This window comes from Ochlerotatus camptorhynchus, unplaced genomic scaffold, assembly GCF_037179485.1.
Source record: "Ochlerotatus camptorhynchus isolate MF236.1 unplaced genomic scaffold, CSIRO-AGI_Acam_v1.1 ptg000404l, whole genome shotgun sequence".
Taxonomy (NCBI): Eukaryota; Metazoa; Arthropoda; class Insecta; order Diptera; family Culicidae; genus Ochlerotatus; species Ochlerotatus camptorhynchus.
The window spans coordinates 1706540-1730152 of record NW_027040890.1 but is presented as its reverse complement, the minus strand read 5'-3'; the positions used below and the strand labels follow the sequence as shown (position 1 = coordinate 1730152).

General features: G+C 43.2%; 1 protein-coding gene across 2 annotated transcripts; it reads left to right on the top strand.

Moving 5' to 3' along the window:
- Positions 1-1379: 1379 nt before the first annotated feature.
- Rab10 (RAS oncogene family member Rab10) lies at positions 1380-23301 on the top strand. 2 transcript variants are annotated; one of them, XM_065233596.1, is made up of 5 exons: positions 1380-1551; positions 1606-1987; positions 15765-15964; positions 16027-16116; positions 16182-23301. In XM_065233596.1, exons 2-5 carry the CDS (start codon positions 1861-1863, stop codon positions 16377-16379), a joined length of 615 nt encoding a protein of 204 aa, XP_065089668.1. In that variant the 5' UTR covers positions 1380-1551; positions 1606-1860; the 3' UTR covers positions 16380-23301. The 2 variants fall into 2 exon arrangements, with proteins under 2 accessions (XP_065089668.1, XP_065089666.1); XM_065233594.1 differs by having other exon boundaries at positions 1380-1987.
- The last annotated feature ends 312 nt before the right edge of the window (positions 23302-23613 follow it).

Here is a 23613-nt window from a genome sequence, read left to right as displayed (position 1 = left end):
GTCCTTGGATTCGCTTGGCTTCTTCCGGTTCGCTTTACTGTACAGGGTACCTTCCGCGCCGCTGCTGACCGGACCACGATCCAGCTTAACGTCCTGTAGAATTTTGGATTTCACTGCATCCGCTGTTAAAGCCGCTCCAGAGGCTTCGAGTCCCATTATCATGGGCTCGTACTGATCAGGAAGACCCATCAGCAACATCGCCGCGAGCCAGGAATCGTCCACCTTAAAGCCCACGGATGCAAGCTTGTGGCTTGTGCTCATTAATTCGTCCACGTACGCCTCAACGCTAGCACAGTTGATCAGCCGTACCGACGTAAATTTTCTGAGCAGTCCAATCTTCCTGGTTAGTCCACTGTCCTGGAATGCAGATTGCAGCTTCCTTTGCTGTAACCGCATCCTGCACCAGACTGTAATTGTAGCTCTCGAGGCTTAAGCAAATCGTAGCCAGAGCCTGCAACTTCAAATCCTCAGGAACACCTTCTCCGTCTCCGTCGATGGCAGTCCAGCTTCCTTCACGGATTAGGATCATCCGCATCGCAAATGCCCACGTCGTGTAGTTCTCCCGGCCTCTTAGCTTGTCAATGGCTGGCAGTGCAACGGAACTTCTGGTGACTCGAACGCTTCCAGCTTCAGTCCTGCCGTTTCCGTTGGCGCCTCCATCTCCTTGACCTTGCTGTCCGGATCCTAAACTTCCGCCTGTGGACATACTTTTTCTGGTCTTGAAATTTTAGAGTCTTCCGGTTAGGTATTCTGGGCCCATAACCAATTGTAGAGAGTAATTGAAACACGTCTTTATCGGTTGACGTTGAACAGTGGAATGAAAATTTTATTCAGAAACTTAGTAACTAATAACAAGTGCATATAGCGACGCGAATTACTGGGTTGCTACGATCACAATAGTTTCGAACGAAATTCTCATACAAAAAAATATTTTGTGTATGAGAATTTCGTTCGAAACGAAATACAGAATAGGGGTGAAAAATGTATGCTCACAACACTCTTTTTGACGTTTTTCTATTCACCACCAGAGGTTGAATCGATCGTTTAGTTTCTATTAAAAAGGCCTTTGAATTCGCCTATGAACTTTTGACGATATTTCCAACACTGCCCACCACTATGCGTCGTCGTCCAACAACCGCATTTCGCAAGGCTCTATGCCTGCCACCAAACGTTCACTAGCAGAACCACAAACTACCCCCGCACCACGGTGGAACTCACAAAGCTCAACCCGCGTTTGGTCGCTGCGGCGTGCGTGTTCATTTTTTCGTGCATTCCGCTTTGGTATTTTCTTTCACCGATGATTCAAGCTGTCACTTTTTGACATTTTGCATCGACAGCGATGTGTGCGTGCAACCAAACTCCCCGACGAATGAAAAGACTCAAGAAGAGAGTGAAGTGACTCGAACGAAAAGCGAGATTCGAATAATTTTTAATCATCGCACTTGTGTAGTTTTCGGTGCGCTGATAAAATTGCCAAACCTCGAAGCAGCAAAACAGTTGTGAAATTCCCGGGAAAAGTATTCATCTTGGATCACAGAACCGGCACAGAGCGTAAGCGCATCAAATCCTGGCAGACAGAACCGTAGATTGACGAAAAATTTCCAGCGCTTGAGAAGAAGCAGAAACTGATCCTCCCTTTTGCTGCTGACTGCTGCCCGTGTGTAGCGTAATAGAACAGTGACGAAGAACGTGTAGGAGTGAGAAGGATAGAAAACGACCGACCAGGAAGTGCAAGCGGGACAGAAAGTGCGTGACACAAAGGACGGATCCTGTGATTCGGATAAATCAGTCTCCGAGAAAAACAACCTATTCCGGAAGGGATAGAGCTTTAGTTTTCATTTTAGGAAAGCTACCTGCACAATGGCCAAAAAGACGTACGATTTACTTTTCAAATTGCTGCTGATCGGGGATTCCGGAGTGGGCAAAACATGCATCCTGTTCCGCTTTTCTGATGATGCATTCACTTCCACTTTCATCTCCACAATCGGTAAGTCCATTTTTTTTTGCTTCGTAATAATTCAGCATTAACATTTCGAGTTGGTCGAGGAAGAAACACGAAAAAAATAATTCGTTATCAGCTGAGGATGAGAGCCGGAGTAGAAGAAACCATGTCAGTTATGGCACTGTACGCTGCACTTTTTTCCATTTTTCTTCTGTTACATGCTTTATTTACTTATGCTGTGCGTGTCCAACAGCTGGGTGTTGCATAGTACGGAGCGCCAGCAAGTTTTGTTTGTTTCTACCGCTCTGTCTGTTTCCATAATCTCCCTCGAGAAGGCTGATTTCATTTCGGGCTATATTACCCCAACAGGGAGTGTCTTCTACTCCAGAAGGGTTGGAAGCTTAGTCATTCCTGTTGAGACTATTTGCTATGTATTGTTTATTTAGTAACGTGAACATCATATTTGAAATTGATGTTCGTTTGCCGTTGAATGAGGAGCGTTTGAGGAGGAAAATCGATAGTACCAAAAAATGTTTTTAATTCTAGATGAGTTCTTCAAAAGGTCTTATCCTGATAACCACGGTTATACAAACAGATTCTGCGCTTTTTTTGCGACATAGTTTGATGAATGAGGTTCTCATATAGCGTCCAGGGTGTCAAACACAACAGGGAATGTTTTGGCAGCTGAATTATAAGGGAAAGAGAAAGTCGATGAAGAGTATCGATCAACTTTTGAAATATTCGTCTAGAATTGCTTAGGGAACGATAGACTTCTTGCATTCTGAATGTTTGTTTTCAAGTCTACTGATCACTGCAAAAAGCAACGAAGTTGAAAACAACACAGAGCAATCAACAATTATTGATCTACATCAGCGTTTTTTAAGCGTTCCAATGTGGGCAACCACACTAGGCTCAGTGAGCGGAAGCGAACTTTTTTGGTAGGGTGGAAATTGAACGGAAAAGGTTGAAAACCACTGATTAATGGACCATACAACACTTTCTCACCAGTGAGCGATAGTCACAAGTTAAATAAATATAAATACCCGGAATTTAGAAAACTAATCAAAATGCTGTTATGAGACTTTTCCTTCTTTAACACATGAGCAGTTCTTTCGCTTTATACTCGTTATTTTAGGTTCTGCTTATGACATTTCATTAGATTTCACAAGTTTCATGAGTTTTCTACTGTATTAAAATGATGAGTTCACTATCAGACTGTTTTCAAGCGATTCGTGTTAGTCCCACATCCAGGCTAATGTTACATTTGCTCTAGTATTCTCATTAGGGTAAATATTATTGAATCTAGAGATCCAGCTGTAGGCAAGCAGCACCGGCTGATGAATACCTGCAGTTTCTGAGTATTCTCCACAGATTCGCACCATGTCTCGCTAGTGTAAAACAGTACATATTTCAGTTTTGAATTGAAAATACGGATTTTTGTGGGTTCTGGTTTGATTTCAATTTTTTTCAAATGTGTTGGTATATGTCATTGAAGGTGGGCATTGGTCAAATTTGGATTTTTCAGATATTATCCTAAATAGGACCTAGATTATTCAATACTCTAGTGACCTCAAGTCCGTGCTCTGTCACAATGTTTCATTATGATTAATCAACACTCAAAGGGGTAAAATATAAAATTTGGGGTGAATTTGAAAGAAAGGGAACAGGAGTGTAGAGCGCACTGCCCACTGGACGATTCTGAAGCCTGGCCAAGTGAGTGGGGTATTGGTTTATTTGATTGAACGTCATTTCCAATGTATATATTGATGCATTCAAACCATTTGCATTTGAGATAAGACAGAGATAGGATGATGAGGACCCGCTTAGGGGGAGCGTAACCAAGACCAACAGTCGAAGTGGTCTTAGCTCCATTTTGTGAACGGGCCTTGTGGGGCCGTTTTCTCGCGAACCGAGGCCTTCATTCGCAAACCTAAACCACAATCGGGTATAGGAGAATTTCCCCTACTTGTTCATTATGTTGGTTTGCCTTTGCGGACTTCGGTTCGCGAGAGTATGGCCTTACAGGGTTTGTTTGCAGAATGGAGTTGGGGTTATTTCAATTGTTGGTCTTGATATATTAAATAGTTCAGATAGGCTAGAAATGATAGGTTCATAGTGAGAAAATGTGGGGGCCTTTCACATCGTCAGGCCCTGCACAAGAATAAGGGGATTGACAATGTTTTGTCAAGTTTTATTTTGCATTTACATTTAATACTCTAGTAAATCTCACGTCCGTGCTCCATCACAACATTGTGATGTGTCAATACTCACTGGGTTATATGTCTTAGACCAGTTCCAGATTAGTTTACTATTAATATCTTCTGCATCGCAGTTCGCGAGAGATTACTAAATATGGGTTCTCTTTTCCGACCATAATAATGTGAGGGAAGGAGGTGAGTTAAACGTTGCGATCTGAAAGCGAAATAGAGGCAAATAAATAGGGAACACAACACTACAGACAACACCATGACCCAAATAAGTAACACCATGACTCAAATAAGCAACCAATGCATGCGGCTCACACTTAACTTGTTCTATTTCTTTCTTCCTATCATGTACTAATATTAACTGCCTGAGAACAAATGGGAACACGCCCAGAAGTTCAATAGGAGGAAAGTAGCGAGAAAGTTTGAATAAGAAAAGAAGAATTAAACTTGCACCGGCAAGAGGAAGCAGACAGAAAGGATCATGCCGGTTGGAGACAGCCAATGTATACTGGGCGAAGCTTGTATCTAGGAAAAGTCGTATGCGCAGGAAACGAGCAACACGGGAATGCAGCAAACGTATCAAATGATCTTCAATGGAAATTGTTGCTGGCAACGTACTGGCAGCCGAAAAACAATATAAAAATAAAAAATAATATACAACCGACAATATCACTGCAGGCAAGCGTGTGAAGCATGTGGATCAAATTCAACAATTCGTCACAGCAAACGCACAGGGGCTTAATGGCAGCAAAACCCCAACAAGGAAATCAAGCAAGCCAATAGGAATTTGACCTAGGCCCAGGTCAAGCAACCGCTCAGAATGGAGGTTTCTCATGTTGGCCCTCTGCACCTTTTGGAGGTTACCAGGATACTTGAGTGAGTGATCACGTGAAAAGGGACGTAACCCGCAGGAGCGGGACTGAAAGCGGACATAGCTCATGCAGCACAACAAGTCGGCGTGCTGTTTTTGTTCTTCTCTTTTCAGAAAAACAACAAATACTCTATCGCTCTTCTCTGTTCTTTTATTCTCGTACTATCCCCTACAAATCTGAAGCTAGTGGGACTGCCTACGGGAGGAACAGGCCTGCTGGTGGAAGAAAGTCGTTATGCTATACGGTCTAGCATAGGCCACGACCAAAATTTCCGTAGATTCACACATAGTTTAAGTACAGATGGGCGGGCGATAGTCGGCCAGGGTGTGAGCTGAGCAATAACAATAACAATGTGTTGGTATATGTCATTGAAAGACACGTTCCGAAAAGAACTCACCACACAGTTTCTCACCAGCCACTAGATTTACAAAGTATCGCACGCTTTCTCCGAATCTTCACTATGTTGCGCTTAATCACATCACATCAGTATGCTTTTCGTGATTTCAACGAGGCATTCAGCGCAAACTTAAACTACCCCCTGAAATCCTTCTGAGAGTATGTGAACAAGAACACATGTAGTTTGGTCTCCCACCGTCTATGGAATTCAAGAAATTTGCCAGTCTATTTACTAATGAAATACTAAGGGCACTATAGACGGGATTTTCCATACAATTTGTTTTACCACTGCGCATTTTCACGGGCACACATCTGGTGATCTACTCAATGGACAAAGTTGAAAATGGATCTTACATGTACGCGACAGAGAAGCAAGCATTTCATTTAATTTTCAGATCTGTACCACTTCTGGATAGCAAAATCAGTGCCAGTGAAAAAGCGAAGTGCCTGCATGAACTTTCACCCCAAGTTTCGATTATGTTACACTTGCAGCCAGGAACGTTTCACTAAATGGTCCTAAGGGGCAGGGGACTTTTAAAATGTGTGACAAGAAATGCCAGGAAAACCGCGACGAAAGGGGGGGGAGGGTGATTTTTCCTAAATTTCACGTGACGTACTTAATGCATGCTTCCCTAGGTACAATTGATGTCAATGTTTAGATGATTTCCAAGGTCGTGGCGGTGCTTATTGTTTATTGTTTTATTGTTGTTTTACATCAACAGCTCCAACCTTATCAACTATAGTAAAAAAACATTCCATGCTTGAATATAAAAATAAACATCTCGTAATATAAAAAAAAACATCTTATAGTCAGTTACTCTACAGTCGCTATAAACAGATGCAACTCTGTTGAATATTCTCTGCAGTCCGCAAATCGCACCATAATTTGTGCGACGTAGAGGCAGTCTTAGCATAAGGTTATTACAAAGCGGTCGGGGTTGAACATTCAGGTCAATTTGACCCAGGATAGCCTCGCAATCTGTCCTTCCTTGCAGGATATCGGCCACAGATCTTCTAGTCAGGAGAAATTCTAGGTCGATAAGTTGACAACGAAACGGCGCCGGTGGTGTAGTGGTAAGCGTGATTACCTCTCACCCCAGAAGGCCTGGGTTCAATCCCAGTCGGCGCCGCCGGGATGTTCTGAGGCATAACATCTCTGATCACGCCTTCCTTCGGAAGGGAAGTAAAGCCGTTGGTCCCCGGTTCATGAGTTGATGGGTCGATAGGTAGGGTCCAGGTGTGGGAGCTGCCTTCCTGGCACGTCGGTAGCATTGGTGCTCAGCACGGAAAACAAGATCGACGGAAAAAACAAACCAAAGGAAAAAAAAAAAAAAAAAAAAGTTGACAACGGCTTTCGTAACTGGGTAATCGAAACGGATCATTCCAAGGCAATCCACGCAACGCAAAACGAAGAAAGCGACGTTGAGCAGATTCAATTCTCTCGGCACCGTTGTAGTAGTTTGGGTTACAATCCGCTGAACAATACTCAAGCGTCGATCGAACAAGCGAACAATAGAGAGATTTTAGATAGTAGATATCGGTGAAGTTTTTAGCTATCCTAAAAATGAACCCTAAAGTTCTTGACGCCTTATCGACAACATATGCAATGTGTTGCTTGATGAAAACACTGCGAATCCAAGATCACACCTAAAGGCCGGCGCTCAATAGATACGTTTTTCTCGCGTCACTTTTCAAATAGACCAATGTAACATATCCACCATTTTGAGAAAATTATTTATTATAGTTCGTCAGATTATTATTTTAACTGTTTAAAAACAATACATTTTGCAATACTATTTTTAATGTAGTCAGTGTATAATAACGTTGAAAATTCAGAAGAAACGGTAAAATCACAATTTTACTTTGAATTTCATGCTACAACATAGAAAAAACCACATAGGACGTTTTGACAAGTCGAGTTGTACATCGGACATGTTACATTGGACGATTTTTCTCAATGACATAATCAATGAGTGTTACATTGGACGTTTTGTCTACATGATACTAGATTCCCTTTCACAGATTTCAGAGTATAGTACCTACATTTAGATTGGCCCCGCCTTTAGAAAATGAGCACCAATCATGTTAGGCAGTCCAAATGACCGAAGTAACAATCAAGTAACCATCATTTCAAACTGTACATTGGACAATTTTTGATCAATGATTATCTTAAATAAATGAAAGTAAATTTGGATGGATGTTTTTGTATCACATACAATGATAGAAGAGCAATAGTTTGTATCGCTTAACTCAATTTGTTTAAATTTGTTACATTGGTCTATTTGAAAAGTGACGCGAGTTTTAGGGTTTTTGACAGTTAGCCCAAGCATTATCTGTAAAAAAAACCCGAAAACGTAGCTATTGTGCGCCGGCCTTAAGTCTTTCACCTGATTCACGCGTTCGATTGTCGAGTCAAGCAGGTCATAGCTAAATATTATCGGTTGTTGTTTTCGTGAGAACGTAATAGCGGAGCATTTGGCTGGGTTCACTACCATTCTGTTTAAACTGCACCAACCAGCGAATACATTCAGCTGACGTTGAAGAAAGTGACAATCAGCAATGGAGCGGATTCGTAGGAAAGTTTTGAGATCATTTGTATGTGACAACCGAGGAGCTTCGATGACCACGTCGTTGAAGTACAGTATAAAAATCAACGGTCCCATGTGGCTTCCCTGAGGTATACCTGATGTGGCGAAGAAGCTAGCTGATCTGCAATCTCCTATGGCAACCTTTAGTTGGTGACCGGTAAGATATGATCGAAACCAACTCAGAAGATTACCGCATACGCCGAGCCTGCCGAGTTTAGCAGTCGCAACTTACTCTAATGCTGCGGATAGGTTTGAATAAATAACGTCCATTTGAACCCGATCCGACATGCTTGCGGTTATATACGAAGTGAGACACAGCAAATTGGTGGTTGTAGAGCGGCCGATAGTAAACCCATGTTGTTCAGCACTCAAATACTGCTTGCAATGGAACAGCAACGGTTCCTTAATTACTAGCTCGAATAGCTTCGAAACAGCACTTAACGATGTAATTCCTCGATAGTTATCCACAGCTCGTTTCCTTCCCTTTTGTGGACGGGAAACATGTGGAGAGAGACATGCGGAACAGGCGATGAAGCTGAACTAACAAGCCAGCAATATGTCTCTTCAAAAATACAGATGGAACTCCATCAGGTTCAGGAGTGAAGGATAACTTGAGTAGAGTCGCGGCCTTAGAAATGATCTCAGCATTAACATCAATTGCACCCAGCGTTTGATCATTTACTGGAACGTTCCTGGCAGCCAGGTTAATATGGTCGTCAGTTAGTATCTCATTAGTGAATACACTAGCAAACTTTTCGGAAAAAAGGTGGCATATATCCTGAACGGTGGCAGCAACTTCTCCGTTGAATTCCATAGACGATGGGAGGCCGGATTCCCTACGTTGCTCGTTCACGTATTTCCGCACTGGATGCCTCGTTGGAAAGCATTCACGACTGACTCGCTGGTACATGTGATTCAGCCTCACATAATGTAGTTTCAGAGGAAGCGTGCGATACTTCGTAAGTCTTCTCAATGCTGCTCTCTGGATTGGCTTCAACCTACGTAGCTCTCTCGTCTGCCAGGGAGGGTGAGACACTTTGTGGTGAGTTCTTTTCGGGACGTGAAATATGCCAAGACATGTGAAGAGGTTTGCGCTGCAGCCTCAACGTCATCTGGATCAAGGATGTTCTCCCATACCATGCTAAACAATACATCTATGATGCTACGGTGGTCAGCTTTACGGAAGTCATAAGAAACCGTAGCAGGATAGTCGTCGAAATCACGCACGAGTTTGTCCTCAACAGTGACAATTAGAGGAGGGTGATGTGGAACTAGCTTAGTTAGTGCACAAGGAGCCGAGAAAATTGATGGAGCCCTGTCCTGTGTGCTCACGAAGCAGAGGTCCAAACTGCGACCATTTTCGTTAACTACATGGTAAATTTGAGAAAGCGTTGCTGCGTTGTAGTTGTCGAGATGGCTAATAGCTCCTGCGTGAAATGTAGAGCTATCAGGATCTGGATATAGGAATCCGCTATGAGAAGGACTTCACGAAACGCCTGGCAGATTGAAGTCACCCAAAATGAATATCTCATCAACTGGAGTGGCACTTTTGATAACTGTGAAAACTGACCGACAGGTGCTCAAATCGTACTTCAACCCAGGACCTGATGGAGCTCCACCCATATTTTTAAAGGAACATAGTGCTTGCCTGCTAACTCCACTGCATTGCTTAGTCCGTATGTCCCTCTCTAGTGGCATATTCCCATTTTGCTGTTGCTGTTTTTCCCAACAAAACACTTCGCTGAATGTATTCAAACGATTCCTGCGAAACCGAACTTTTTGTCAGTGCGAACCTCAACCTGAGCCAGGTTTTAAAAACAAACGAGCAAACTGACGTTTGTCAGAAAACAAGCAGACCCAATATTGATACCCGATCCAAGTTGGAACTGAATAATAAACGAATTCGCTATTAGTCTTCCAGCTTCAATCTGATTACATTTTTACGACTGAGAAATCCTATTATGCCAGAATTTTTAAATTAACTTACTTACTTATCCTGGTCCGACATCCCTCAGGATTGCACCTGCATCACAATGTTACGCCAATTCACTCGGTCCGTGGCTGCTTGTCTGACCGTCCCACACTTCCAAGATCCTGCTTCACTTGGTCTAACCACCTTGCTCGCTGTGCTCCTCTTCGTCTTCGCCTTTGGATTCGAGGCAAACACCATTTTTGCGGGATTGTTGTCCGGCATTCTTAAAACTTGCCCCGCCCATCGTACCCGTCCAGCTTTTGCAACTTTCTAGATACAGGGATCGCCATAGAGTTGCGCAGTTCGTGGTTCATCCTTCGTCTCCATACACCGTTCTCACATACCCCGCCAGAGATGGTCCTAAGCACTCGTCCACGTCTCGTGCCCGTAGAGAACTACCGGTCTTATCAGCGTCTTGTACATGGTACATTTAGTACGGAGGTGAAGTTTACCCGACCTCAGGGTCTTGTGGAGTCCGTAGTAAGCACGGCTTCCGGCAATAATACGCCGACGAATTTATCTACTACAGTTATTATCCGACGTCACCAATGATCTGAGGTACACAAATTTATCCACCACCTCGAACTCATCTCCGTCGATTGTCATGCTTCTGCCTATGCGAGCCCTATCCCGCTCGGTTCCTCCAGCTAACAGATACTTTTCTTCGACGTATTCACCTTTAATCCAACCTTCTCTGCTTCACGTTTTAGCCTGGTGTATTGCTCCGCCACGGCCTGAAACGTTCTTACAACAATGTCCCCGTCGTCAGCGAAGCAGATGAACTGGCTGGACTTATTGAAGATTGTGCCCCGCATTTTAAAGCCCGCACGCGTTTCATAACACCTTCTAGCGCAATGTTGAACAGACGGCAGGAAATACCATCGCCTTGTCGAAGTCCTTTGCGAGTTTCAAACGAGTCCGATAACGCACCCGATATCTTCACGCAGCACTGTACATCATCCATCGTAGCCCTCATCAGTCTGGTTAGCTTCCCGGGAAAACCGTTCTCGTCCATTCGCGACCGTTCTCGCGACCTTGAAATCGATGAATAGGTGGTGCGTAGGGACTTGATATTCACGACACTTTTGGAGGATCTGCCGCAACGTAGAGATTTGGTCCGTTGTCGATCGCCCGTCCACAAAACCGGCTTGATAACTTCCCACAAATCTGGTTGCTAGCAGCGATAAACGGCGAAAGATGATTTGGGAAAGCACTTTGTAGGCCACGTTATGAATAGTGAACGCTCGATAGTTCTCACATTTTAGTTTGTCGCCTTTTTTTATATACTGGGCATATTACTCCCTCTTGTCTAGGAGAGAATAAACACTATCATTTTCTTTATCCTACCGATTCGATTGTGGTGGTGTAAATTCTACTCCAACAGTTTCAGTGAGATTGACGCACCCTTCTTAACAAACCATCCTGTAGGAAGCTTAATAAGTATTGCGAATTGCGTTATTCGATTTGTTGGATCGTATCGTTGGAAGGAGATTCTCAAATTCCCGTGGATTTCGCGTAAGTGTCTCTGCTTACGGGTCCACCCTTCCGTTTTTGGCCCTTCAAACAGCGATATTGTGAATTCAGATCGGTAGCTCAAATTGATCTTGCTATTAAGTGGAGCTGCATACAAGACAAGATCTTTGAAGGGATGGTGGCTACCTTACATACATACATACATACATACATACTGGGCATATTACTCCCTCTTTCCACTCCTCCGGTAGCTGTTCTGTATCCCACATCCTGACTATCAGTCGGTGCAGACAAGTGGCCAACTTATCCGGGCCCATTTTGATAATTTCCGCTCCGATACCATCTTTCCCAGCTGCTTTGTTGTTCTTAAGCTGTCGGATAGCATCCTTAACTTCACCTATCGTGGGAGCTGGCTTGTCCCCCTCATCCGCTGTACCGACTAAGCCATTCCTCTTGCCGCCTTGGTCCTCCGCCTCTGTGCCGTTCAGATGTTAGTGCTGCTTCCACCTTTCAATCACCTCACGTTCGTCCGTTAAGATACCCCCTTCCTAATCCCGACACATTTCGGCTCGCGGCACAAAGCCTTGGCGGGATGCGTTGAGTTTCTTGTAGAACTTGTATGTTTTTTGAGAACGATACAGCTGCTCCATTTCTTCGCACTCCAGCTCTTCGAGGCGGCGCTTCTTATTCCGGAAAAGATGGATTTGCTGTCTTCGCTTCTGTTTATATCGCTCCACATTATGACGGGTTCCTTGCTGCAGCATCGCCGCCCGCGCTGCCTTCGTCTCGTCCAAAACCGTCTAACACTCTTCGTCGAACCTATCGTTCCATCGATTCCGCTCCACGAACCCAACGGCGCCTTCAGCAGCGCTGTTAATGGCTGCTTTCACGTTGCTCCAGCAGTCCTCAAGAGGGGCTTCGCTGAGCTCTCCCTCATCCGGCAACGCTGCGTCGAGGCATTGTAGGTACTCAGTTGCGACTTCGGGCAGCTTCAGTCACTCCTGATTGTACCGTGGCGGGCGTCGGTACCTAATGTTGTTGGCAACGGAAAGTTTTTGGCGCACCTTGACCATTAGAAGGTAGTGGTCCGAATCGTTATTTGCGCCGCCAATAACAAGAAGTGCCTTCCGTCGATCAATCGTCAATCGTCAATCGAAACTTGGTGAACCATCAACCGTACCGGGTAGTTCTGCGGGAGAAACAGCTGTGTTTGCAGATACATCTGAAGAATGGTAGGATGTTGACACCGTACATTATCGCTGTAATGCGCCTTACCCATACAATTGACTTTCGGTCCCGATCCTATGGCCATCGAGTTAATACTTAATTCTAGTTATTTCTGGCCTGTACTGCGGGGCGTGGTGGCTCTGACTAGTTCGTTTGGACTTCCCTGAAACTATAGACATCTCTCAAAAGCGGTGTAGAATTTCTGTAGAGGTTCATCCCAGAAGGCATAAGGACAAAGAGAGTCTCGTCAATTATACAATATCTTATTATGATTGGGTTTTTTTAAAGACTTTCTTTTTAAGTTTTTAGCCGTAGGCTAGTTCATCTCGTTCATGAAAGGTGGGGCCTCAGAAGGAGGACCCCCAACAGAGTAGTTTTTTACAGTGTTTACTTCAACCGAAAATTGGTTCCTGGCTCGATCGTACATTTACAAAACATATTAAAGACACAACAATAAAATCTGAATAAGACAGAGCTCCACACCGGGGAAACCGGGAGGGCCCCAACCAGGCAGAGATGTCCCAACAGCCGAAAGGAATTAAAAAAGAGGTTCTGATACTGAGGGCATACGCATAGAATGTGCTCGATTGAGGCTGAAGTTCTACAACCGACGCAAGTCCTCAAACGCGACGCTATCTTCTGATCCCGCTGGTTCAACTGTTCTGTCCATTTCCTCGTCGTCCCTTTGATCCGTCTGATGAAGAGGGAGTGGTTTTGCTTCCCGTACTTTGCTCACGATCCAGCGCTTGACATCGTGTAACGGTACTTCGTTAGTATAGCGAGGGGCAGATGGTCCTGTCCCAGCCTGAAAGTCAGCTTCAGAGTTGCCTGGTATTTTGCAGTGCCCCGGCACCCTGCAGAATACCGTGTTTGGTGGTGTGGACTTCATCGTCGCCTGTACCCAGGAATGAGTAGGGGCCTCGGATGTCAGGGCTTGTATGAAGCTGTACGAATCCGTGAGGACCAGGATCGGTCGGTTGGAGAGCGTTGTAGCAGCGATGAAGATGGCAGTAGCTTCAGCAGAGAAGACAACATTACGGCGGTAAGCTGCAGCTGGTTGGTGTGATGTTTCCGGCTAGACCGATACCGACCCCGGCTCGAGAGCGAGATCCGTCCGTGTATCGGTGAGTGTGCGTGGGGTATTTTTCTCCTAGCATTTCAGCTACAGTCCTTTTCATGGCCACGGAACTGTCTCCGGTTTTGAACCTGTCCTTAATCCGGTTTTCGATTTTCGGTAATGGTATTTGCCAGCATTCCTTGATTTCCGGATGTCTTCGAGATGAAAACAGCGGCTTTGGTTGCGATAGCTGCGGTTATATGGAAGCGGAAAGGCAGAATGCCTGCGTCGATGCATGCATGTTGTAGACTGGTGCTAACGTAGCTAAAAGCTTATCCGTTGCGATGCAGGTCATCTCCAACCCGTATAGAAGGCGAATGTCGATAATTGCACTCGCCACGTGAAAACGGATGCTGCGGTTGTTCGATCTATTCTGTCGGGAAATGGTCCGGATGTGATTCACTCGGCTGCGGCAATTTTTCTTGACTGCACTGAAATGCTGTTCAAAGTTGAAGAATCGGTCAACGAGAACTCCCAGAACTCGGACGGTCTTCTTCAGCGCGATCGGTGGTCCGCTAATTCTGTGTCGAGAAGAGCATGATGCAGGTGCCATGATGCTTTTAGAGGCTGATAGTTCAAAGCCTACTGAGTGCGCCCTCCTGGTGACGGCGAAGATTGCCCCTTGGGCTCACATCCTTGTATGGGTCCGTTAAGACCCCAGTCGATTAGTTGCTTAAGGACGAGGGGCGTCCACGTTATGTTGAAGGCCTTCGATATGTCGAGCGATACTATCTCGGTGTGCAGACCACTGTCGTAGGCGTTCTTGAGAACTTCCCCTAGGGTTGCGAAATAGGTGGACGTTCCGAAACCTTGTCGGAAAGCGTGCTGTCGGGGATCAAGGAAATTTCCAGCTTCGAGGTGTTACTTCAATCTTCGATTGACCATACGCTCTAGGACTTTGGCCATACAACATGTTACCGCTATTGGACGGAACTTGCTGACTTCACGGGTGGCTGCCCCGGCTTTCGGGATGGGAACTACCAAGCTTTCCTTCCATACTGCTGGGTACCCGTTAGTGAGCCAGAGCTTGTTGAAGAGGTCTAGCATTCGTAGCTGTCCTGGTACCGGTAGCCTCTTGGGTAGAGGATATCCGATTTCGTCGGGTCCCGCCGACTTCCCATTGCTGCAGTTCCTGCCAAGAGAATGCTTGGTTTATACCGGTACTGGCTGTGTCGGGGGGTACTATGAAGTCTACGATGGATGCGGTCGATGACTTGGTTTTCTGCTTGAACTTGTTTTCATACTTGTCAATGGTTGCGAGCTCGGATTGGGGACAATTTCGCAGGAAAATGGAACTGACTAAAAAAATCCCTTCCCCCTTACTTTGAAGTAAATGAAGAAGTAAACCATAACACAAAACAGTGATGCCATTTTATATTATATTTTGTGTCATACTTGTCATCGTGTGCCATGACGTGCCGATCGATGTGTTTTGGCACAATGTGCAGAGTTGATTTCCCCTTGCCAGCCCGTCAATTTCCGGCAAGCGCTTCCAATAGTTTGATATTACGTACACGCAAAATTCAGCATATTTGTAGTTCTGTGTCAAAATTTCAGCACAATTGATCATAACAAAACATAGTTGCAACATGCCAAAGTTGGCTAGTTTGTATGAAAATCGGCCTATTGTGCTATTTTAAAGGCCACCACTGTATGTTGCATAAGAAACGTTTGTTTTTAACCCCCGCCATAGAATGTATTCCCCTTCTGATTGCGGAAATGAAGCGACGGTCCATACGTACTCTGTGTCCACGTCGAGATTCAGGTCTGCCGGAAATTTGTACCGCTTAACTTTACCGTATTTCGTACATTCGCATATTGAACATTGTTCCCGCAAACTCGGCTAAATTTCTCTGACGAGCTGTGATTGATAGTGCTTTTGAAAAGTGTTCTCATCTTCAGTTTCAAATCTAAATCTATTTATTAAGCTATGGTTATGGCTAATGCTAATCCTATCTCCACTTCCACAGGTATTGACTTCAAGATCAAAACGATCGAACTGCGCGGCAAAAAGATTAAGCTCCAAATCTGGGACACTGCCGGCCAAGAGCGGTTCCACACGATCACTACCTCCTACTACCGGGGAGCGATGGGCATAATGCTCGTGTACGACATTACCAACGAGAAAAGCTTCGACAACATAGTCAAGTGGTTGCGGAATATAGACGAGGTAAGTAATTGAAGCATTTGTCTGCATCATTTTACAATGTCAATGTATCATTTTTCCAACAGCACGCCAACGAGGATGTGGAGAAGATGATTCTGGGGAACAAATGCGACATGACAGACAAACGCGTCGTCAGTAAAGAACGAGGAGAGAGTGTAAGTCAGCTAGCCGGTGGTTCCAAATTCGAAGATAAAAGCTAATCAAACACGTTTCCTTGCAGATCGCCCGCGAACATGACATCCGCTTCATGGAGACGTCCGCCAAGGCAAATGTCAACATCGAGAAAGCGTTCCGCGAGCTGGCCGAAGCGATCCTGGACAAAACCGCCGGCAAGGAAACGACCGACAATCCGGACCGGGTGGTGGTGAATCGTGGCACCGGGGACAAACCGCCCGCCTACAAGACTTGCTGTGCGTAGAAGGTGACGCCCGACTGGCACTCGAGCAGTTGTTTGCTTGCTAATACTGCACTCTTTCTATCTGTGTGTGGGTAAATATCTAGAGAAGGCATCATTCTTTCGTTTTTAAGATCTAAAATATTTACTTATTGTGAGTCAGGGATAGTGGGCGAATAATGCTTACGATGGGGACAAGTAGGGAGGGGCAGGTATTCTTACGAAACAGTCAGAGCAAACTATGAGAAAATGTTCTCTTCAACGGGGAAGTTGTTTTGTTGGGTTTACAAATAAGGACGACGTGAGATTCTGTTTGATCGTGCGCAGATGGGGGGGGGGGGGGAGGATACGTGTTGCGCATTGTTACTGTGTACATGATTTTAGGTTGCTTCCAAGTTCTATAATCTTTCTATGTAGGAAAGCTTCTATGTAGTGTATTTTAGTTCGTACGTCACTGATGCGCGATCGCCATTAGTGTAATATTCTAACAGTCGAAAGCTTCCATTTTAGGGAAGCTCGAACTAACTAAACGCTAAATATCTAAACCTGTTTGTTGTAGATGTCAGAAAAGCTAAGAACGACGGCTTCTTTTTTCGTTTCGAATGATAGATTGCAAGTACGATTAGATTAGAGGTTGTGTATTGATTGAGGAATCAAATATGTTTTTACTATCAATTTGAGAGGGGTGTAATAGTGGTTTTGTCATCGTATCAGCTGTCATGTCTTCGGTGGCCAAATATGGATTCCATTCTTTTTTGTGATGCCTTGGTCGAAACTTTGTTTCGATGTGCTTGGAACTAGGGCTGAGCGGATATCAATATTATCGGGTTATATTTATCGATACGATATCTTGTAACCCGACATCGATAAATTATCTTTGTAATGTAGGTATTTTGGGAAAGTAAGCATAACAAGAAGCAAACGATCTTTTTTGATAGAGCCGAATGTGAGGATAACAAACTTTGAACTCTAAGACGTGATTACACAAGTCTAGATAGAGCTGGAATTAGGGCGTAACAGCTTTTGTAAACAATGACTTCTACCGATGATTTCTAGGAATTCAAGGCACGCCCACGCAGACCAACCTAACCATCGGATAGGGGAAGACTTTCCCTACCCGACGTAGATGTTGGTTTGCGTGAGCGAGCCTTGAATGTCTAGAAATCACCAAGAGAAGTCATTGTTTTCAAAAGCTGTTAGGCCCTAATTACAGCGTTCGAAATGTCAATTTTACTACATTTTCACTGGGTAGTTCAAGTCACGCTGACATTTTAATATTCTACTTCTTCATTTAAAATATTGCTGAAAGGCTTCGGAGAATGTTTACCGTTAAACCAAAGTTTTTCTAGCATTATCGGATGTCGGGCCGTTATCGATAATTTAAAATCCGATACGATACCGGTACTGATATTCAAACCAAACTATATCGCGATAACGATAAATCTATGTTTTAAATAGTCCTATTTGGAATGTGATGCAGCTCTGGTTATCTTCATTAACCTTCACAGGTTACTTGGTCTTGATTCCCAGGTCATAAAACAAACGATGTTCCTATCCAGTTGTGTTGCTCGAAACATTCGGGCATGTCTACATACTCGGCTTCGTTACTACTAAGAGTCACGTTCTTCTGCTTGCTTGTATTTCATCCGATCATCATCCCATCAGGGTAGTGAAATGTGAAACCTGATATAGATTAACGATTTTGAGCATCACGCCGGTCCAAACATCTAGCATCAATTCATGTTCGATGGTTCCGTTCAAGCTTGATGAATCGCTTCGATCCAGTCGACTTGGGACGGATGACTATATCCGGAAATCAAATGGATTTCCTATGTACATGGGACTGTTATGCGAATAGCGGCAGTATATAAGTTGGCTAACAAACGTAGAAAATAAATTTCTTGACCCTCTGCATTAGATTAGCTAGTCGCAGTAGCTTTCCAACCTTCGGATTGACGATGAGTTTTTTTTTCCGTGTTGGGTATTTTGATAACTGCGACCAGTACTTTGATCTATTGTGATATAGGCGGAGGAGGGGCATAGTGAACAGGTGGGTCATAGTGAGCATCGCGCAGTTTGGCCCTGGATCTCTAGCTGCATGAAACAAATCAACTAGTAGTAGGTTCAATATCATTATGATATTGATCCTACCACCAATAAATTTGTTCCGAACGGCCGGAAGTCCAAGCTGGTGCACGGGATGCTCACTATGCCCCACCTGTTCACTATGCCCCTCTTTCCCCTACTCCCCGTTTTAATATTGCTTTATCAGCATGTCGTATCACCATTGTATGAAGCGACCGACATAGTCTGACCGAAAGCATTTTCCCAGTCAGGTATTACATTTCGAATGAATTGCACTACTTGGCTGGGAACTGAATTCCAAATATCAAAGGGTTCTGTCAGCCCCTTATTCATAAAAATACGCCTCTTATTGAAGATTGCTGTACAAGGGCATAGCAGGTGTTCAGAGTCTTCTTTTTCTATGCCACATAATCGACACATGTTCTCTTGAAGTTTTCCATGGACAGTTATTAAACCAGTGTACATACTGAGATCTTTCTTTGATAGTTCAAGAATTTTGCTAGTCATTGAAATGCTCGGATTAATAAACTGTTTCGACTGCCTAGCAATGAGAGTGTTGTTCCAATTGGTCTCCACTTTCATTTTTTTTTTTTTCATTTCTTGAACTCCATTCTAAGAGAGCAAGCAGAAACTCCACAGAATGGTTCTGGTCCTATATATTGTTGAGATGATCCAAGCCTAGCTAGTGTGTCGGTTTTCTCATTCCCTTGAATTCCACAGTGACCAGGAACCCAAAATAGGTTAACTTGGTTTTGGCTGGCCAATTTTTGGAGTGACATTGCGCATTCCCATACAAGTTTTGAAATAACGTGTTGCTGATTTCAAAGCATTTAGGGCTGCTTGGCTAGACATAATGCAGATATTCGAATGTCTAAGTTCCACGGAAGCAAATTTTAGGACATTCAAGAATTTTTTGGACTTCTGCTTGGAACACGGTAGGCCAGTAGCAGTAGTATATTGAGATATTTATACCTGGACCTGTTACCAGGGTTCTACATTTTCGAAACAAAGAAAAGAAAATGAACCCTCCGCAGAATCGCTTCATTTCCAGCAATATTATTTTCGTGTAAGTCATTGTGTTTCTTGTTGTTGTGTGACGATGAACATTCCTCCTGTCAAACATGACTTAACTATCGCTTGTTTCGTTCGTCAAATACATCAGTTCATTTAATTTGAAGCAAAGACTTGTTTCAGTTGATGCAATGAATGACTCGAAAACTGCTTCCTTCGTTTTTGCCACTTTCACTTCAATTCGGGGCTCATTCGACTTGTCACGTGTCGCATCGTCAGGCATCAACATATAGTAACCGGTTAGTATCCGCACAATATAGGTTGCCGATAGGCATGGCATGTGTAGCAACAAAATGTTATTTTATATTAAACGAATATTAAACTAACGAGTCCAAGATGGCGGCCATCGGGCTTAGGAAAAGTCTCAAATACCCTACAATATTGGTATTTTAGGAACGGTGACGACGCGAAGGTGCCGAAAATCGATGTCCGACGCAATTTTGGAATCCAATATGGCGGCCATCGGGCTTGGAAAATCGATATTCGACACCATTTGTAGGATATTTGACACTTCTTCTAAAATCAGAAGCCACCATCTTGATGGCGTCGGACATTGATTTCTAGCCTCTAGATGTCACCCCTATTCCAAAAATACTCACATTGATCGGTATTTGGCAGTATTTCACAATAGCCGCCATCCTAGATTGGCGTCAAACATCGGTTTCTGGCCTCTAGACGTTACTGGGATTTCGAAAATACCCACATGCGATGGGTCTTCGACACTATTTTCGATTAAATGGAAAGTACTATTTTCAACTTTTTCTGAATCCAGAAGTCGCCATCTTGGATTTAAATATGGCGTTTAACGTCAATTTTCAGCATCTACGTGGCATCCCCGTTCTGGAAATTTACAGTTTTCCTCAAATCGGAAACCGCCGTCTTGAATTTCACAATGGCATAGGATATTGATTTCCGGCTTCTAGACATTACCCTGATTCTAAAAAAAATGTTTGGGTATTTGATGGAATTTCACACTTTTTCAAAATTTCAAGAATTTTAAAATGGTGTCGAATATTGTTTTCCATCCCGATTCCAAAAATACCCATATTGATGGATATTTGATAGTATTTACTATATTTTCTTGAACTGGAAGCCACCATCTTGGATTTCAAAATGGCGTCGCATATCTATTTCCAATCTCTAGACGTCACCCCGATTCCACAAATACCCATATTGATGGGTCGGTAGCATTATTTCCCACTTTTCTGATACGGGAAGCCACCATCTTGGATTTCAAAATATCGTCCGATATCAATTTTCGGCCTCTAAACATCGCCCCGATTAAAAAATACCCATATTAATGGGTATTTGACAATATTTCCATTTTTTTCGAAACAATCGAAAGCCGCCATCTTGGATTACAATCTAGGCGTCATTCTGTTTCGAAAAATACCTATATTAATGGGTATTTGACAGTATTTCCCTCTTTTTTTTAAACTGCGAGCCACGATCTTGTATTTTATAATGGCGTCGCATATCGATTTGCAATCTTTAGACGTCATACCGATTCAAAAAATACCCAAATTGATGGGTCGCTGTCAGTATTTCCCACGTTTTCTGAAATCGGATGCCGCCATAATGGATTTCAAAATAGCGTCGGTCATCGATTTCCGGTCACTAGACGTAACTCCGATTCCAAAAATACCCACATTGATGGGTAAGCAAACCACCCTATAATGATAAATTTGACTTCACAGTGCACAGATCTATCCGCGTGCGCTTAAATGAACCGAGTGAACAATCCACAAAAGTCAGAAAAACTGCGCGAATTTGGATCGAACAGCTTCGTTTCAATGTGAAAGTAAGTTCGTTTGACAATGAAAGACGAAATGAACGCGAGTCCAGCCAAAACAAACAGCATGAAAACTGATCGCAAGTGGTTCTGTTGATGTTGAAGAGGATCTGCTCGAAGAGAAGACAGAATGACTTTCAATTGAAAGTGAGGGTTGACACCTTCGTCGTCGCTTGACGATTTTCGATTGAAAGTGACTTTGTTGGGCCCTGCCTGTTACCCCTGCTCCTACACGATTATCCAATCTAGAGCCGTCTGTATAAAAGACAATTGATGCTGGACGAATGTTTGGTCCCCCATTGTCCCACAAAACGCGATCCGCATCTGCAACGATCGAAGTGATATTTTTTCTTCATCCAATCTTCATTTTGTAACACAATAGAATCAATATTGAACATTTTTAGAATGCTCATATGTCCTCTAAGATCACCCTCAAGGAAGTGCTGTGACCGTCGGATCCTTAATGCACTCCTTTCGGCTTCTAGTTGAATAAATTGATGCAACGGAAGCAGATAAAGTAGAGCATCTAGTGCCATACTTGGTGTGCTACTCATTGCACCAGTTATTGAGAGAGTAGCAAGCCTTTGCAGCCTTTCCGAGCTTCTTCTGAGCTGATTTTTCATTGGTTTTAGGTCACCAAACCACTGATGCATAGGTTATTCTGGGTCTTACAATCGTCAAATAAATCCGATGAGTATTAGTGTCCTTCTTTTTTTTCAGAGGAGCTCGTCAGATTCTACTCAGCTGTGCTTTTGCAAGCAAATCGTAGTTTCCTCTTCTTTTTCCTACATTTGCTTCTCCATCAGGATTCTCTTTCTTTTCTATTGCTCATATCATACATGGTCTACCTCCAAAAACTTTCAGTTTTTGCTCCACAGAGAGTGCAAATGGGCGATTGGGATTCTTTTTCCGCTTCTTGGAAATACCTTATTCAAAGATGAATCGTAGCGTGTAGTTCTAGAGGTAATCAAAAGGATATGAACCTCTCCTTCCAATGGGTTCTTCTACTTAGGTAAGAATATTTCCAGCATTGCACTGGAAGCATTTATTCCTCAGTCTACCATAGAGCGTCTTTCTCATCCGGTTGAAGCAACAAAGCCCCGGATGGGCTGCTTCATTTTTCCATACTAGCTGGCCTAGCATGGACCCAAATCAGACTTATTAATTCTTTTCTCCAAAATATGGAAATTTTATATTACTTTTCATTCCCACAAGAGCTGTCTCCATTCTGACATTTACAACAACTTGAAAACTAAAAGTCACAAACGCTGACAAGAAGAAGAAAAAACTCAGACCAACAATCATTCGAATGCTCTTGAAACAAGAAATCCGAAGCCAGATACCTATTTCAAAAAACAAAATATTTTTTCTAGCATCCATTTGTGTCCTATTGCTTTTCTAAAGGCAAAATTGAATGTGAACTTAATGAAAAACGTATACCTACTTAATAGAAAATCCAAAAACCTACACACATCTTCACCTAAATCGCTTTTTGTTGTTATCCATATGCATGAGGAAACCAATCCCAAAACATCCGCTAGCTAACAGGTAATGACCACACAAAAAATGCTATCGCAGCCCCCAACGTGTAACTAAACTATTACTTATTACTAATACTATTTGTGATAATCGCTGTCGGTCGCATCGTAAATTGCACACACACACACACATTTCATACTGATTTATTAACCCAACAACTAGTACCAGCGATGTTGATTATGAAAGTCTTAAAATTAATTTCTTCCTCACTTCCAATCAAGCGCGTTGTGTAATAATCGAAACCGTGTAGCGCAATTATATAAAGAAAAATTGAAGGCTTTGCAACAACAAACCCATTCACACACATTAACACTCACAAAAATATCATAGGTGTAATCGAGTACAGTGTTTAGAATTAAATGCATTCGCCTAACAATAAGCTGTTGTTGATGACGAAAAAAATAAAATACAAAAAGTCGAACCACCTCAAGAAAGTAAAGCATGAATGGCAAAAAAAAAGCGAAGCGAAAGATTTCATCAACAAACACACACACATGCATAAAAAGTAGATTCAAAACAACCCATCTTTCATTAGTACTCGTCAATCGTGTCATGATCCATTCGAAGAACACAAGAAACCAACACATGTATGATAACGGAAAATGAAAAATGAAAGCTACCGAACATTATTGATGGGAGATCAGCAAGTTCTCTTGTGTAAGTTAGAGACAAAAAAAAAATAGATGCATGCAATCATCTTTCTCATAGAATTTGTAGCTGTTTTAGGTACGAGCATCAACTAATTGGAATAAATCAACTATTAAAAACGAA

What these genes read in the sequence shown, in the direction of transcription:
- Rab10 (XM_065233596.1), top strand. Translation starts at nt 1,861, where the DNA reads ATGGCCAAAAAGACGTACGATTTACTTTTCAAATTGCTGCTGATCGGG. An exon ending in GGTTGCGGAATATAGACGAG is followed by an intron (nt 15,965 to 16,026) that starts GTAAGTAATTGA and finishes TTTTTCCAACAG; the next exon opens with CACGCCAACGAGGATGTGGA. An exon ending in GTAAAGAACGAGGAGAGAGT is followed by an intron (nt 16,117 to 16,181) that starts GTAAGTCAGCTA and finishes GTTTCCTTGCAG; the next exon opens with ATCGCCCGCGAACATGACAT.